The following is a 16643-nucleotide window of genomic DNA, read 5'->3' as shown; positions in this document are numbered from 1 at the left end:
GCAATGAAAAAAGTGGCGACCCAAAAAATCTTCAGCAGCCGCCATTTTTGGCTCTCAGTAGTTCCCAAGGGAAAAAAAATCAGGTGAACAGCAATTATGCACAAACTCAACAGGAGAGAAGACAATTTACTGCTTCGGAAGCACAACCTGTAGATGGGAGGGTCGATCTGGGGAAATCGTTTTTTTTTTTTTTTTGATCGGAAAATCATTTCAGCTACGTGTGAAACGTAGTCGCCATCTTTGGTCATTCACAAGATGGAAGTAGATACGATCCAAAAATGCCTAAGTTTCTAAAAACAAAGCAGAATTGGATGTTTTCTTTAATTGAAAACTGATGAAAACAACAAAAAATGGTCTGCAAATTGTTTTTCTATTATTATTTGTAATAATTTTCTTGAGAAATGAAAAATTTTGCTCTTAAAACTTAATCTTATCCTCACTGCCTCGGACGCAAATGTGATAAAAACTTTTCAATGAATTGTAGTATCATGAAGATTTATTATTTTTTAATTGTCTTCATGCAACAAATCAAAGTTATTTCTTATTTTTGGGCATAGCCGCCATATTTGGTCATTCCCAAGATGGAAGTACACAAGACTTTTTCAAGTGCCTAAGTTCCCGAAAATGGCATTGGATGTTAATTGCAATGCAAACTATTGAAAACAACACAAATTGTGCCCTTTTTTTCGGATAATTTGTAATTATTTTCTGGAAAAATGCAAAATTTAATCTTCATAACATTTTTTTTAAAATTGATTTAGACTCTTATGTGCTAAATACTGACTATTTTGCTTTTATTGTAATTTTTTAAGGATTATTAATTATTTATTACTACTTTTATACTACAAATCCAAAAATCTACTTATTATTTTAAATTTTTCACTTTGTTGCCATATTTGATCGTTTGCACAATGGAAGTAGACTTAAACTTCCAGAAACAGAATTGGACGTTTATATTAATGTGTAATATTGAAAACAACATTAAATGTGCAAAAAGTTATGAATTTTTGAAAATTAACTATTACTTTCTGGAAAAGAAAGTTTGAAATTTTAATGTAAGCGTCCTTTAATATGTGAAAAAAAAAAAAAAAAAAGATTATTGGCATTGGCCTATGATTGGCGGAGTTGATTTTTGTTACTATGCATTACATGGTATGCCGATTGATGCAACAAGTTAATCATATTTATACTGAAATTTAGCATTGCATTTTGCTCAATATGTTTTGTGTAACCTACTTATAAGCAAATAAAAAGTATTGTAAACCAAAAGCGGATGCTAAAAGGTTGCTGCAGGACTACAGCAAAACGCTATAATATTACGCGTGACATCAAAGAAACGCTAAAATAATTTGAAAGTACTCTGTTTTCAACAAATAGTAAACAAATTAAAACAATTTTGAACAAAGTGTTTAAAAAAAACTTAAAATTTTGACAGAGAAAACAAACGAAAAAAAAAACAAGTTTTTTTTTTTTTTAAATCTAAGGGGAGAAGTTTCAGTTCTTCTGCATCGCTACTTTGAACAATTTTAATTATTTTAAAAATATTACTATTTAAACTTAAATTTTGAATGAAGCGAGTAACCTGGAATTTTCTAAAAAACAACCTGGAAAACCTGGAAAAGTCAGGGAACTTTTTTTAACCAAAAGTGTATGAACGCTGTTGATCGATTCCAGTTCTTCCAATTTCGCTGATTTTGACAACCTTCAAATGCTAAGATTAAATTTGAAGCATAACAAAAATGCTTTGAAAGAAAACCTTTTCTTCCGATTCCTTTGACGACGATTTGGAAGATTCAGAAATCATCTCAATTAACATGACGCAGTATATTAATGTTTCTGACTACGCTGGATTTTTTTGTCCGGCAAGTGCACTCTGTTGTGAACTGCGAGGACTGCAACGCAGTCTCAACTACAACAAACCAAAAAATAGGCCTACTAAAATTTAAGAATTTTCGGACACATTCAAGTATGATAACTTATTGCAAGATTGCAGCCATTGAAATATGTACATTCGTGAAGAACAACTGAGAGAGAATGTGAAAAAGTTTTGGGAGTAAAACACAAAAATATAATGTTACTCATGAGACCACAAGAGTTATGAGAAAAAAATCGAATTCCGTTTTTCTAAGTTTAAATAAGCATATGTTGGAAACAGAAGCAGCAGATTTTCTCGTTAACAAGTTTATAAAATCAATCGTTACTAAGTATTTAAGCGTTAGAATGTATCGCGCAGTCAATTCAAATAATGAAAATAATTCACAAAGACCAATAAGTAGGAAAGTAACAAAATTAATATTGTTAAGGGACAATAATCACTAGTTTTCTTAACCCTCGAGTTTAAATTGTCAAAATTATCTTATTCTATGGAACGAAAAAAAAAAGAAAAGAAAAATTGGAGAGGGGGCGGAAGTCAAATGACCATTCATGTAGTTTATAATTGCAAATGAATTTATTTTCTGAGTACTTCAAAAAAAAAAAAAAAAAACACTGAAGTTGCTTAAAAATTAGGAACAAACCAAAGTTATTTGTTTGGCTAATGTAGTGTTGGTGCGAAACGCATGTGAATATTAGAATATTATTTAATTGAGTTAATTGATATTCGATACTATTTACATTTGTATTTCTAATTGTGGTTTATGGTTTTAGAGAGGGTCTTATGTTAAATTGTTGCACTGGCTTCAAAAGTTGTGGGAAAAAGCACGCTTTGAAACTATTTATCTGTATTTGAAAAATTTAATTGAAATAAAAGAAAATTTATAAGGTCAATTTTTGTTTAAGATTTTTGAAGACGTCTATTTCTACTTAGTATTTAAAGCACTTGAAAAAAAGTTTAAATAGCTTGTGCGCCTGCTTCAAAAATTATGATGGGAAAATATCTAATGGACTATTCCATGAAAAAGCTGTCATTTTGTCCCGCATTTCATTAAAAAGTAATAACTTAAAAAGGTAAGAAAGAACATTTTTTGCAAAAGTACAAATACATTGGCGATTTCTTAATGAAAAAAAAATTACCTTTTTTAATTATTACTTTTAGTGAAAAATATGAGGTGTTACGTGAGGGACAGAGTGTTCCCTTTTTCTTTAATAATGGGTAAAATGCTTTAATTTAACCCATGCTTAAAGCATTTAACCCATGGGTTAAATGCTTTAATTTCCCTTAATTGTGCAAATGATTGCAGCGCAAAGTGAGTCTCTTCGATAAGGGAAAGTTTCTTGTGCGGGTTGTCCCTTGATCACGTGATGTCCAACAGGGGATGTTGGCGCGCGCTCTGAGGAGAAAAGTGGGGAGAAGGCACATCTATTCTATTTTAAGATCTATGGTAAAAAGATAAATAAATGCATAGCATATAGATAAATAAATGCATAGTATATAAATAAATATATGATAAATACATAGTATTAGGGTCCAAAAACACAATCAACTTCACTCCATTAACACAATAAAGTTGATGATTTTTCATTTAATTAAAATTTAAACAAAACTAAACATTTTTGTGCAAAATACTGTTTTATTTTAATATAATAATCATTGCTGGGTGTCTGTTTATGGATAATCTCCACCTTGTGTAATATTATTTCTTTTCATGGGTCTATTGGCATCGAGTAGCCAGTCGACCAAGGTGACCAGTGAATAACTGGGTGCTTTCTATTACAGCTACCGGTTAATGAAAACATCCTATGGACCCTTTCTGTAACATCATTAAACCTACTGGTTGTTCTATGTGAACATACCCCATGTTGTCCATCCTTAGTAGTTTGTATAGTTTGCTCACTATAACTGTGGCCATGAGCATTGTGTTGTTTAAAATCATCACAATCTTTGGCGCATACTTTAAAATTACTCTATCTAAAATTTTTGTTCAATTGATTCAGTGAATAGGCCACAAGGGCTTCATATGTAGGGAAAATTATTTTTTTGTAGTTGGTTTGGAAGTTGCAATTGATAGTATTTTATCAAATTCTTTCCTTTTCATGTTACCCATCTCAAGAAAAAAAAACCAGGAGTACCTTTCACATAGTGCAAAAACTGATTTTTGATCTCTGAATATCTATTGTGATTGTGTATTTAAAATAAATTTTGAATGATAATAGAAACATGCCTTATTTTCTTTTATAATTTTAGCAAAATCCACAGAATGCCAACGCTCCTCAGACATAATTGGCATTTTAGTTAACATTTATGGAAGCAAGGAGCTGTTTGTAAATGAATACAGGAGTCTTCTGGCTGACAGAATCTTGACGACTTTCTCCTATAATACAGAGCGTGAGATTCGGTATTTGGAGCTACTGAAACTGAGGTTCGGTGAATCTCAGCTGCATTCTTGTGAAGTGATGCTGAGAGACATTGCGGATTCCAAACGTTTAAATGCTCATTTGAATTCAACTGAATCAAAGAATTATGAAAGTGGGGTATGAAAATTTATTAAGTCTTTTGTTTTTATTTTAAAAACAAATAGTCGAAGTCACTTATAGCGAGCCCTGTTTTAACGAGAACTCGAATTTAGCGGGGAAATCAAAAAGATTTGGTTGGTACAATGTTAATTCTATGGGAACAAAACTCGCTTCTAACGAGCAAACCCCGCTTAATACAAGCAAAATTTTTGTAATTCATGAAATGTCTGTTGATTTCCTTCTCAGATCATTCTATTTTTGGAAAAATTCCACTGACATTTTGAATTCAATTAAAAGTTAGAGATAAGACATAAATCATGAGAACAAGTGATGACACAGCCTTTTTTTTAATTCGTGGAATTGAGGAGCATTTAAAAATAATAGATTTGTTGAAGAGAATGTTTTATCACTTCCAGGATATACTTCCAAGGATATTGTAGTTGAAATCCAAGAGAGAGAAAGAAATGAAAGTGATCACCATAACGACAAATGTGAAGAATTTGATGTTAAATAGCCCTCGACATACTTTGGCTTCTAAAGTGCATAAAAACTTCAAAATATTTTGAAGCCACAGATGCAAATGACGATGTTTTTTGGACCCAACGCTCCTTGAAAACAAAAACAAGAAAAAGACAATAAGATTTAAAATCAAATAACAAACTTCTTTGGTATGGTATAGAAATATAAAAATAATAAAGCAAGCATGTATAAATTTTTATGATTTTTTTCACAAACCTGTTGTTTGCGAGCACTCATTAATAACGAGCAAATGCCACAGCCCCTTTGAGCTCATTATATGGGAGTTTGACTGTACTTAAGTATTAAATCAAAGTCTAGCAATTGAAAATACCTAAAGTAAATGTGAAAACCCCTGAAAATAAATTTTATTAAAAGGCAGTGTAGAAAAGTTTCAGAACTAGGCAAAATTCCAAAGAGTTTTATTGGCAATTTTTAAGGCAAACCAAAATATCAATATCTTTTATTTGGTATGAATAAATGTGCTATAAATATGGTTTCCAAATTTCAGTAATGTATTTGCTGAAAAGTCCATCAACTTTAACTTCAATTTTAGTAACTTCACTTTACAAGTAACTTTTAATTTAGTAACTAAGCAATGCTTTTGATCAGATGGTAAGAGCCGCAAGAATGAAAGTCTAATGTATTTGACTTCTTTTACATTTTAATAGAGCGTTTTTTTTTTTTTTTTTTTTTTTTTTGCCATGTAGAAAATTATTTTAATGGAATTTTTCATATTATTCAATAGCCTGTTTTTCATTTGGTGTCTTGTTTCACTGTCAGTGGCTTAATCTCATTATTTGGCACATTATTATTTTTCTTTTAATGAAACTTTTAGGCTTGTATGGTATTGCCAAACAAATACCTCCTATATAAGTTTGAGCAAACATGGTGACAATGAATAAAATGAACAAGGTTAAAAATGGTGCAAGTGACGTTCGTACCTATAACAGAAAAGCGCCTACACTGTTGTTTGCAGTTAAAAGAATTTTGTAATTGCAAAAGATTTCTTGGTGCCGTTTTTAATATTTATATTTGATTATGTTATTGTTACAGTTATGTGTATCTTTTAACTATTTGAAATACCAAGAAACAGCGTAACTTTTGGATTGGGTGGCTAACTTTGGAACAGTGGGTAATTTTTAGTTTACTGGATTCTCTGTGGGACACACTGCTTTGATTCCGCCTGAAATAATTACCGTTGAGTAGACCTGTAGTGTGCAGTTATGTAACAGCAGTTGTCAGAACCCTAGTCAACTGCACTTGTTGGGACAGCAAATTTTTATAACTATTTGTTTTTGAAAATTCTTGTTTTAATACAACTTTAGCTTACGCTTCAAGAACTGCGCCCACCAAACAAAGGCACCCATATAGGGGGGCAAGTGGGAGCTCAAGCCCCAACTTAGAAATTGGAATTTCCTTGCTTTTAGTACTTTTTTCTTTGCAAAAATGTAAAAGCATTTCTTTTCCAGCCATTAATGAATAAGTTATTAAAAATGTCGAATTTTAATGACTCTAATCTGTACTGAAGTCTGTTTCTATGAAGAAATATCCTGCTAAACTGTGAGGAAAATATCTGAGCCCACCCCCCTTAAAATTTTGTGTATGGATGCCCATGCCACCAAATTACATTAAGATCTGCATATACATTGAAAAATACCTCCTGAAGTGATTAATCTAGAAGTAACCATGTTATTATAAATTCTATGTTTTACAACCTCTACAATGCAAGTTTTCATCTTTTCATGGGGTAACTCTGGGACTGAGAAATTTTCAGTGTTAAGGAGCCGCAAGTTTACAGCAATCTTTTGGCTTCGGTTGACAAAAACTAAACTTTATAAAGTGTTTAAATAATATTGGTTTCATTATTTGCTTGTTTAGTAACATTTAAAAGCACAGTTTAAAGTAATATCTGTTGTCTTGAGTTTTACTCGGTAAGTACAATGTATTGTTCTCATGATCTGCTAAATATAATATTTTAGGATTAATATAAACTCATTTCTCTCTTGCTGTTTCTAATGCAGATAATGCACCTATATAATAATAGCAGGGTAACATTGGTACAAAATCTTGTTTTCTACTGTTTTCAATGAGGATAAAGCACTGTCCCACTGTTATCCCAATCAGTGGGGTACATATGGCACAAAATAATTTTTTTTTCTCATGAAATACCATAGCAAATACAGTTATTCTTTTGTCATATCTTGTAAGAGGAATACTTAACTGATATATTAATGATTTTTTAAGCTTTTTTGGTATGAAAATCAAGATAGGAACAGGGTTAAAACTTTGAAAAGTGTCCCAAAGTTACCCCATCTTACGGTATATATAGTTTGACAATCATACAAGAGGAAATCATGTCATGGCTTTCATGATTTTTGTCTGATATACGAGCATTTTAGCGCAGAAATGGTTAAGTTTTTTTTTTTTTTTTTTTTAATTTGTATAGGCACCAGCAGAAATTTTTAGTTTTAACCGCATTGTATGTCATACAAAAGTGGTGTAAGTCTAAGTTTAATCACGTGCCCATAGAGAGTAAACATAGAACAGAAGAGCAGCAGTTTTTTTTTTTTTTTTTTTTTTGTGAGAAAGTATCTACTGTTCAATTGCTCAAAATCTTTTTTTATTGACTTCGGACACTTTTACTCTCAACAGCTCATCTAATGCACAGATTGATTGAAATGTGTTTCTTTTATATTCAAGTTATACTTTTTGAATATTTAGGATTTTCCTGTGAATACCATGATCTTATCTGCTCAGTTCTGGCCTTCCTTCAAGGAAGAAAAAATTAAGCTTCCTGAGTACATTTGGGAGCATCTGAAGAAGTATACCAAGGCCTTTGAATCACTCAAGGGAAATCGAACGCTCGTGTGGAAACCTCACTTGGGCAATGTTGACTTATGCATTGAATTGAAGGGCAGAACTCTGAATGTATCTGTGACACCTGTTCATGCTACCATTTTATGGCATTTTCAAGAAAAGCGTTAGTATTTAAATTCATTTTATGTTTTAATATTTTAGAGTAGAAGTTAAAAACTGTCAGTTCTGAACTGCTATAGTCTATGTATTTAAAATCAGTGTGTCAAGCCCAAGTAACCCCCATTCTTCATAATTCTGGTTGTCATGGTTACGATACTATGAACTTTTTCATATGTTGCCTCTGCAACATATAACATGGTTGATTCTTCTTCTAGTTATGTTTCTAATAATAAGATTTAAATCAAATTTATTTTAGGTTCATTGACAAAAATACATTTTAAAATTTTAAACAAGAAATGTTGAAAGACGTAATAAATTATAAATGTCTAAATATTTTTAAATGTATGAGGAAGAATAAAGTTTCCAATTTAATTTTGACACATTTATTTGCAGTAGTCAATGAAAAAATTCATTATCTTTAATTTTGCAAAAGATAAAATGATTTAAAACGTATAAATTTTGAAATTTCTAGTACTAACACTATATTTATTTCAATGTGGTTTCATAACTGCAGTGCATAAAAACGAGAGTATGGTGCTGTTATCTTTCTTACCACTTCCATAGAGACAACACAGGAAACGTGTCCTTGACGGGCCTATTCCAAAGAAACAGATTATAGTAGACTCAGATGGTTAAGTGCTTCACTGAAGCTTCCGTAATTTGAGTTGACCTCTGCGTCAGATTTTTACTTCATATTTGTTTGGCATCATGTATTGTTAGTTGGTTTTCATGTTTCGCCGATATTCACATTGAATAGGGTGTAAGAAAAAGGGATACTTTCTTCTGACATTTTCATCATGTAATGTTTTACCTGCATAGGCGGATTTAGGACTGAGTTCTTGGGGGGCAGGATTTTTTCTTGGAGCAACATTTTTAATTGCCCTCCCCCCCACCTCTCCCATGTTTTTATCTGTTTTCTGTGATGCATAAGGCCATTCTTTACTTTTTTATGCACCGTTTTCATTACTGTGTGTAATCATGCTGTCCTTTTTGAATTGACCTTAAAAGAGAGGGGGCTGGTATTAAAAGAGTGACGCAGGGCTCCCTTTTAAGTGGGATATTGAATATCTCCAATTTTAGGCGGCCATTTAGGGTCTCGGGAGGAAAATATATAAAATGGATATAAAATTCTGCATTTTGAAGTCTTATAAGGGTTAATTAGAAATAATAGGCGAATCATTTTTTTAAAAAGTTTTACACTTTAAAAGTGATTTGTGATGCAAGTTAATACTTTAAAGAAATGGTGCACAGATTTAGAGAATAGGTATAAAGAGAGTAACATACTACCCATTTGAACAATTCTTAATTTATACACTTGATAAGAAATAAAATTGAAGCACACTTTGCTTAGGAGTTTCAAAGACTTGTCTAATTATTTTCAAGGTTTGGTTAGTTAGATTGGGTTTTTGGCTGAAGAGCCCTGGTAGGCTATACTGCGCCAATTCTTTTCAGGGATTTTAGAACCAATAATTTGCACTTTCCAGTCTCTGAAATTGAGTAGTAGATTATACAGTTGTACAGTATTGTTCAAACTTTTTAAGAAACAGCTATTTTAAGTTTAAAAGAAAAAATAAACTTTAATTTCTCATTACAACTTTTTTTTAAAATTATTAGTGCAAAAAATGAAAAGGAATAGGGGTAGTGTATCATTTTTTCCCCGGGCTAAACAGATCAACAATATGCAGTAAAAGTAAGATAAAAGCAATCAATACAAAAGAATTTCCAAAATTCTGCATTCGGGATTAAATAAATAGCAATATATGAAGCATGTGAGTCACAAAAAAATTTATTTCAAGTAATATGTTACAAACGCGAGAACCATGATTTTTACATTTTTGATGCAAGATGTAGCAAGGAGCTGAAGTTGACACATTTTGGCATTCCTCCCCCTACAATTTGTTAGAAATTTTAAAATTTAAGGTTTGTAGCCACAGGTTTCCAAATATTCAAGGTTTTCAACTACTTGAAAATGAAATTAGTTTTTCAAACACTTTCCATTTTTTTAAGGAGCGAATCACAATTTTTTGGGAGTTAGGGGTCCACTTCAAAGTAGGGGCCCTAAGCTATAGCTTGTTTATCTTATAGGCAAATCCGGTCCTGCATGTAATTCACTCTTACCTGCAGATTTTTGTTTGATTTTTTGTAATTTTAACGAAAATTCGTCAGTTTTTACAGTTAGAAGGATTTTTACGATTTTACCAATCTGTGTAAGGTTTTTATCGGTTTTTAACAAATTTCAGCAAATTTTTCTAAAACTTTTGATGACTTATTTACTCAGATTTCAATAATGACAATAATTGTCTCATTTAGACTTAGATGATTATGACTTACCGTAATTTTTAAACAGTATTTAGAAAGTAAGGAAAATGGTATTTTCCCTCTAAGTAAAAAGATTCATTTAATCGAAACGTTCAGATAACTAAAATTTATTCAGTTTGCGATAGTATTTACTTTTCTTTCTCAAAAAAAAAGCCGAAAATTTTCCAAGCGCATGAAGTACAGTTCTAACTATTATTTTCATATATATAAATTTTTTCCTTTAAAAAATAAAGAAAACACAGAAAAACATTTCATCAGGTAATAATGCGATCTTACAAGAATTGTGCAAAGCTTTCGTGCCGGAAATATATCTCCCTCACTTTTTCTTTTATTCAGACGTTTTCCTTACAATGTATGATTCTGGAAAATCAGAAATTTAGTTTTGAACTGCTAGGGATTGAGATTCTTAATTTTTTCCCCTAAAAAAATTAACGCATTGTTTACAGTGATTTTACCTTATGTTTGTTCAATGGTTGGACAATTTTTCTAGTCTTTTGTTTCATTGTTACATACATTCGTTGAGTATGGTGTTAACTGTTACATTTGATAGTATTATGCTGTACAAAAACCTTTAAGCTATGTACTTCTTTTGCAATAGCATACATTTCAAATCAGCCAATTTCATCTGAACGCGTGATACCAGAAGGTTCTTCAAAATCTTTCGTCTGTAACAACCCAAACATCTAGTTTTTGAAATCACGCAAATTGAAAATAGTGTTCTCAAAAGAGAGAAGACAAATCGTAACGAGTAGATCGTTCTGTTAGCGCAAATTGGGGAGGGGGAGGGAGTGTCCCAAACGTCAATTATTATAAGTGTTGCAGCTGAATGCATAGTTCATTTAGCCTATATTTTCATTCATATACTTGCCCAAATGGTTTTCAGTCCAAAATAGTGAATTTAGACCAATTTTCAGTCATGGGCGGATTTATGGGTGGGCAGAGGGGGGCAATGCCCCCCCCCCCCCAGTTTTTGGAGGACTTTATGTAATAGCAACACATCTTCCAAATTTTTTTAAAAAAATCATTATTAGTTTTCTTTTTTGAATAGTTCAGAAGGGCATGGATGGATTTATAGGAAGGGGGGCATAGGGGGCAATGCCCCCCAGTTTTGAGAGGACTTTATAGAGTAATAACCCATCTTCCAAAATCTTAAAACAAAAAAAAAATCATTCTTTTTTTCTTTTTGGAATAGTTCATTGAAAATGAAGAGAATAGCGAATGTCCTTTTCTGATGGGAAGAAAAAACAACATTAAATACAAATAGTACAATCCAATCTTACAAATATTTTAAAAAAAATTATTATTATTTTTTCTTTTTTGAATAGTTCAGAAAGGCATGGGTGGATTTAGAGGGGGACATAGGGGCAATGCCCCCCAGTTTTGGGAGGACTTTATATAGTAACAACACATCTTCCAAAATCTTAAAACAAAAAAATCATGACTTTTTCTTTTTTGAATAGTTCAATGAAAATGAAGAGAAAAGAAAAAAATGTCCTTTTCTGATGAGAGAAAAGAAAGGGGGGGGGGAAACGAACATTAAATAAAAATAGTACAGCTATCACTGGGGTGCTGAAAATATGTCAAAATTCACTATTTTGAACTGAAAACCATTTGGGCAAGTATATAAATGAAAACATAGGCTAAACGAGCTATGCATTCGGTTGCAACACTTATAATAATTGATGATTATTTTTACAAATTAGAACCTAAAACAAAGGGAACCCCCCTCCCCCATTTGCACTAACAGAACAATCTACTCGTCATGATTTGTTTTCTTTTCTTTTCAGAATGTTTATTTTCAATTTGCGTGATTTCAAAAACTAGACATTTTGTGTTGTTACAGATTAAAAGATTTTGAAGAACCTTCTGGATTTACACGTTCAGATTGATAAAATTGTAAAAATCCTTTAACCGTAAAAACTGACGAATTTTCATAAAAATTACAAAACTCTGCAGGTAAGAGTGAATTACATACAGGGCCGGATTCGCCTATAAGATAAACAAGCTATAGCTTAGGGCCACTGCTTTGAAGTGGGCCCGTAACTTGCAAAAAAATGCATGATTGTTCCTTAAAAAATGGAAAGTGCTTGAAAAAACTAATTTTGTTTTCAAGTGGCTGAATTCCTTGAATATTTGGAAACGTGTGGCTACAAACCTCAAATTTTAAAATTTCTAACAAATGGTAGAGGGAGGAATGCCAAAATATGCCGAACTCAGCTCCTCGCTACATCCTGCATCAAAATTGTAAAAATCATGGTTCTTACGTTTGTAACATATTACTTGAAATAATTTTTGGTGACTCACATGTTTCATATCTTGCTATTTATTTAATCCCGAATGCAGTATTTTGGAAATTATTTTGTATTGATTGCTTCTATCTTACTTCTACTGCATATTGTTAATCTGTTTAGCCCGGGAAAAAAATGATACACTACCTCTATTCCTTTTCGTTTTCTGCACTGCTTATAATTAAAAAAAAGGCTGTTGTAATGAAAATTCTATAGTTTATCTTTCCTTTTAAACTTAAATACCTTTTTTTTTACAAAGTTTGAACAATACTGTACAACTGTATAATCCAGTACACAATTTCAGAGACTGGAAAGTGCAAATGAGGTGCCTTGAATTATAAAATGTTCTAAAACCGTTGAAAAGAATTGGCGCAGTATAGCTTACTAGGGCTCTTGTACCAAAACACCCATTCTAACCAACCAAACCTTGAAAATAATTAGACAAGTCTTTGAAACTCCTTAGCAAAGTGTGCTTCAATTTTATTTCTTATCAAGTGCATAAATTATGAATTGTTCAAATAAGCAGCATGTTACTCTCATGTTACCTATTTTCTAAATTTGTACACCATTTCTTTTAAAGTATTAACTTACATCACAAAGCACATTTAAATCATAAAAATTAAATAAAAAAAAATATTTGTCTATTTTCCCCCCGAGATTTTTGTCTATTTAATTAACTAGTATATGGCTTCAACATGCAGTATTTTATATCCATTTTACAAAATTTTCTCTGGGGAAAAAACCCCAGACCCCCTAAAATTGGAGATATTTTATATCCCACTTAAAAAGGGAGCCTTGCATCACTCTCTTGATACCAGTCACCCCTCTTAAGGTCAATTCAAAAATGATAGCATGAAAACACACATTAATGAAAACGACGCACAACAAAAAGTAAAGCATGGCCTTATGCATCACAGGAAAACAGACAAAACATGCGGGGGGGGGGGGGGCAATTAAAACTGTTGCTCAAAAAAAAAAAAAAATGCTGCCCCCCCAGGAACTCAGTCCTAAATCCGCCTATGTTTTCAGTACCTATTTGTATTTAATGTTCGGTTTTTTTCTTTTTCTTTTCTCCCTTCAGAAAAGAACATTGGCTATTCTCTTCAGTCTCATTGAACTATTCAAAAAAGAAAAAAAAAATCATGATTTTTTTTTGTTATAAGATTTTGGAAGATAAGTTGTTACTATATGAACTCTTCTCAAAACTAGGGGGCATTGCATCCTTTGCCCCCCCCCCTTATAAATCCACCCATGCTCTTCTGAACTATTCAAAAACAAAAAAATAATGATTTTTTTTTTATTTTTGGAAGATGTGTTGTTACTACATTACGTTCTCCCAAAACTGGGGGGGGGGGGGCATTGCCCCCCTCTGCCCTCCCATAAATCCGCCCATGTTTACCTGTAACTCTGCTACATCTTTTTGAAGATTTGAAATGCTTCCACCAGACCTATGATACTGCCTGCTCAGATCTGAAATTAATTTTTTAACACTTATTTTAGCTCGTTGGAGTATAAATGAATTAAGTACAGAAATACAGCTGCAAGCATCAGTATTGCGACGAAAAATTACTTTCTGGCAGAGTCATGGTATTCTCTATGAAGAAGAAACGGATGTCTTCGTTTTGACTGAGGACCAGAATACTACTAACCAAGAATCAGTCGTTATGATTGAAGAGGAAGAAGAATCTGTCACTGCATCTTCACAAGAAATGAAAGAGGAAGAGCTACAGGTATCAAATACATAAATCATTGCTCTTTATTTTTTTAATTACCAGATAATGATTTTTAAAAATATCCACAGTCCCATACGTAAGGAATTGTGTGCTTTTGTGCCCCAAGTAGATAATGTCATGTCAGCAGTTGAACTTAATATGAGATATTGCTTGTGTTGTAGTTTCTTACCTTCATATTAGAGATGAGTTCGGGCTCATTTTTGGAAGCCCGAGCCTGGGGACATTGTCTCGTGTCAAAATCCGAGCCCGAGTCGAAAACTCTCAAAACCGAACCCACTAGAGTCCGACATGGTTTCTCAGCTGTTGTTTTATTTTAAGTCAACCAAAAATGGGTTCTTATTATTTCAACAGCGATTGGTTCAAAACATTTTTTATAAATCTGTCTATTAATAAAAATCATTTTATTAAAACTTTTCTCAAAATGCTGTATTTCAGATGAATTAGTATATTATGTCTTGTAATAGAGTAATCGCAAACAAACATGTTATAAATAACTGTTAATTACTTTTTGTCTTTTTTTTTTCAAATTTTCATGTGAGGCAATATTAAGTCAAATATCCTTTTTTTGTTTTTGAAAAAAAAAAAAAACAGTATACGTTTATTGCCCAAAAAAGAAATTCTAATATAAAAATTGAAATATTTTATTCCATGGTTTAAGTTTTATGCATTTTTACACTACAGCAAAGTAAAATTTAAAAATAAAGAATCCATTTTCAATAGAAAAAGTATTTGTATGGAGATTGAAGGTTAAAAATCTTACCATGAGCCCGAGCCCAAAATCTATTTCAAATTCTAGAGCCTGAGCCCGCTTCGGGCCCGGGCTCGGGCTCTCGAACCCAAGCTGAGTCCGTCTCATCTCTACTTCATATACAGTAGAGTCTAGTAAATCCAAGGTAATTCGGGCTCCCCTCACCTCAGATCACTGAAAACTCGGATTATACAGAAAATTCTTCCAGATTCAAAATTTACATTATTTGGTGGACATAAGGAGGAGCACCTTTTACTTCCTTAAAAGAAAATGAACCATTGTCTTCACGAGAAATTTATCACCAAATTTCAACATTAATTTCCTTTTAATTGCATCTAAACAAATTTTGACTTAATTTTTTCTCGATATTTGACGCTTTGTTTTTAATTTTACTGAAAACATCCATAAAAACTAGTTTAAAAAATTGTTGACTAATATATTTCAACTTATGCAGCAAACTTTAATAAATTTCTTCCTAAAAGTCTGAAATATTTTGTATTTTTTCCCCCAGAGATTTTGGTCTTTCATTGTTGGAATGTTAACAAATATGGACTCGTTGCCTTTGGAGCGTATTCATAGCATGTTAAGGATGTTTGCAGTTCAAGGCACCAGCACAAATGAATGCTCTATACAGGACATGAAGCAATTTCTAGAAAAAAAAGTTAGAGATCGACAGCTTGTGTATTCTGCGGGAATGTTTAAACTACCAAAGTTTGATTCATAAGTTATTTGTAAATATTATATTGTAATAAATATTGTATTGATAATAAAAGTTTTATAGTTAAAATGACATTTATTTCTATGTGTTCTGTAGTTAAGTTGCAGTTACATCTAGTTGTATGCACATTTGTACTGTGTATTTAATGAACACTTAGTTTTCCTGATGTTTCACAGAATTTAAAATAATTCTTTTCATAAATGTTTTTCATTTTTAAACTGAATTATCGGTAAGTGTGAATGCAAAACCATTCTTTATCCAGATATTTTTAAAGCAATTGTTGATGTTATTTGAAAACTAATCCTTATTCTAACTGGGATTTTTAGAAACTGATGTCCTTATCAGAGTAGGAAATTTTATGGACTTTTTTTTTTCTAATGGAGAGTTTGGAGGACTATTGTCCTTATTCTAATTTGAATTTTTGGGAATGACTGTTGTCCTTACTCTGAGGGGGGCTTTTAAGGACTGTTGCCCGCACTCAAGTAAGAATTTTATGGGGACTGATGTCGAGATTGTACTGGAGATTTTCGGGGACTGTTATACTAATTCTTACAAGGATTTATAGGGCTTAGTTTTAATTCTAACAAGGAGTTTTTGGTCCTTTTCTCACTATTTCGGGACTCTTGCCTTTATTATAATGACCCTTTTAGATATATCTCTCCGTATTCATTAGAATTTTCATGGTAGTGTTAACTTTATTTATGAAGTTTTCTTATTCGAATGGGAATTTTTAGGGACTGATGTCCAAATTTTAATGGGGGTTTTTAATATATGTCGTCATTATTCTGACGTGAAATTTTACATCGGGTTTTTTCTTTTATTTAAGCCTGATTGTTGAAAATACATCACTTGACACAACTTTTATTTTTGAGATAGACCGTTCAAAGCCAGGCGATGCAGCTAGTTGTTAACAAAAACCAATCATCACATTGACCGTGGCCATAACCGAC

At 32.0% G+C, this 16643-nt stretch overlaps 1 protein-coding gene across 1 annotated transcript in view; it reads left to right on the top strand.

Annotated features, from left to right (window-relative positions):
• The window catches only part of LOC129226056 (anaphase-promoting complex subunit 2-like), a 35914-nt gene extending 20215 nt beyond the window's left edge, over window positions 1-15699 (top strand). The window contains exons 9-12 of the mRNA XM_054860637.1: window positions 4124-4410; window positions 7633-7891; window positions 13995-14224; window positions 15487-15699. Of these exons, the coding sequence (XP_054716612.1) occupies window positions 4124-4410; window positions 7633-7891; window positions 13995-14224; window positions 15487-15699 (989 nt within the window). The remainder of the gene's footprint in view (window positions 1-4123; window positions 4411-7632; window positions 7892-13994; window positions 14225-15486) is intronic.
• Window positions 15700-16643: the final 944 nt, after the last annotated feature.

The sequence above is a fragment of the Uloborus diversus genome, chromosome 7 (assembly GCF_026930045.1).
Source record: "Uloborus diversus isolate 005 chromosome 7, Udiv.v.3.1, whole genome shotgun sequence".
In the NCBI taxonomy this organism is placed as follows: domain Eukaryota; kingdom Metazoa; phylum Arthropoda; class Arachnida; order Araneae; family Uloboridae; genus Uloborus; species Uloborus diversus.
This window is presented reverse-complemented; position numbering and strand designations above follow the sequence as displayed.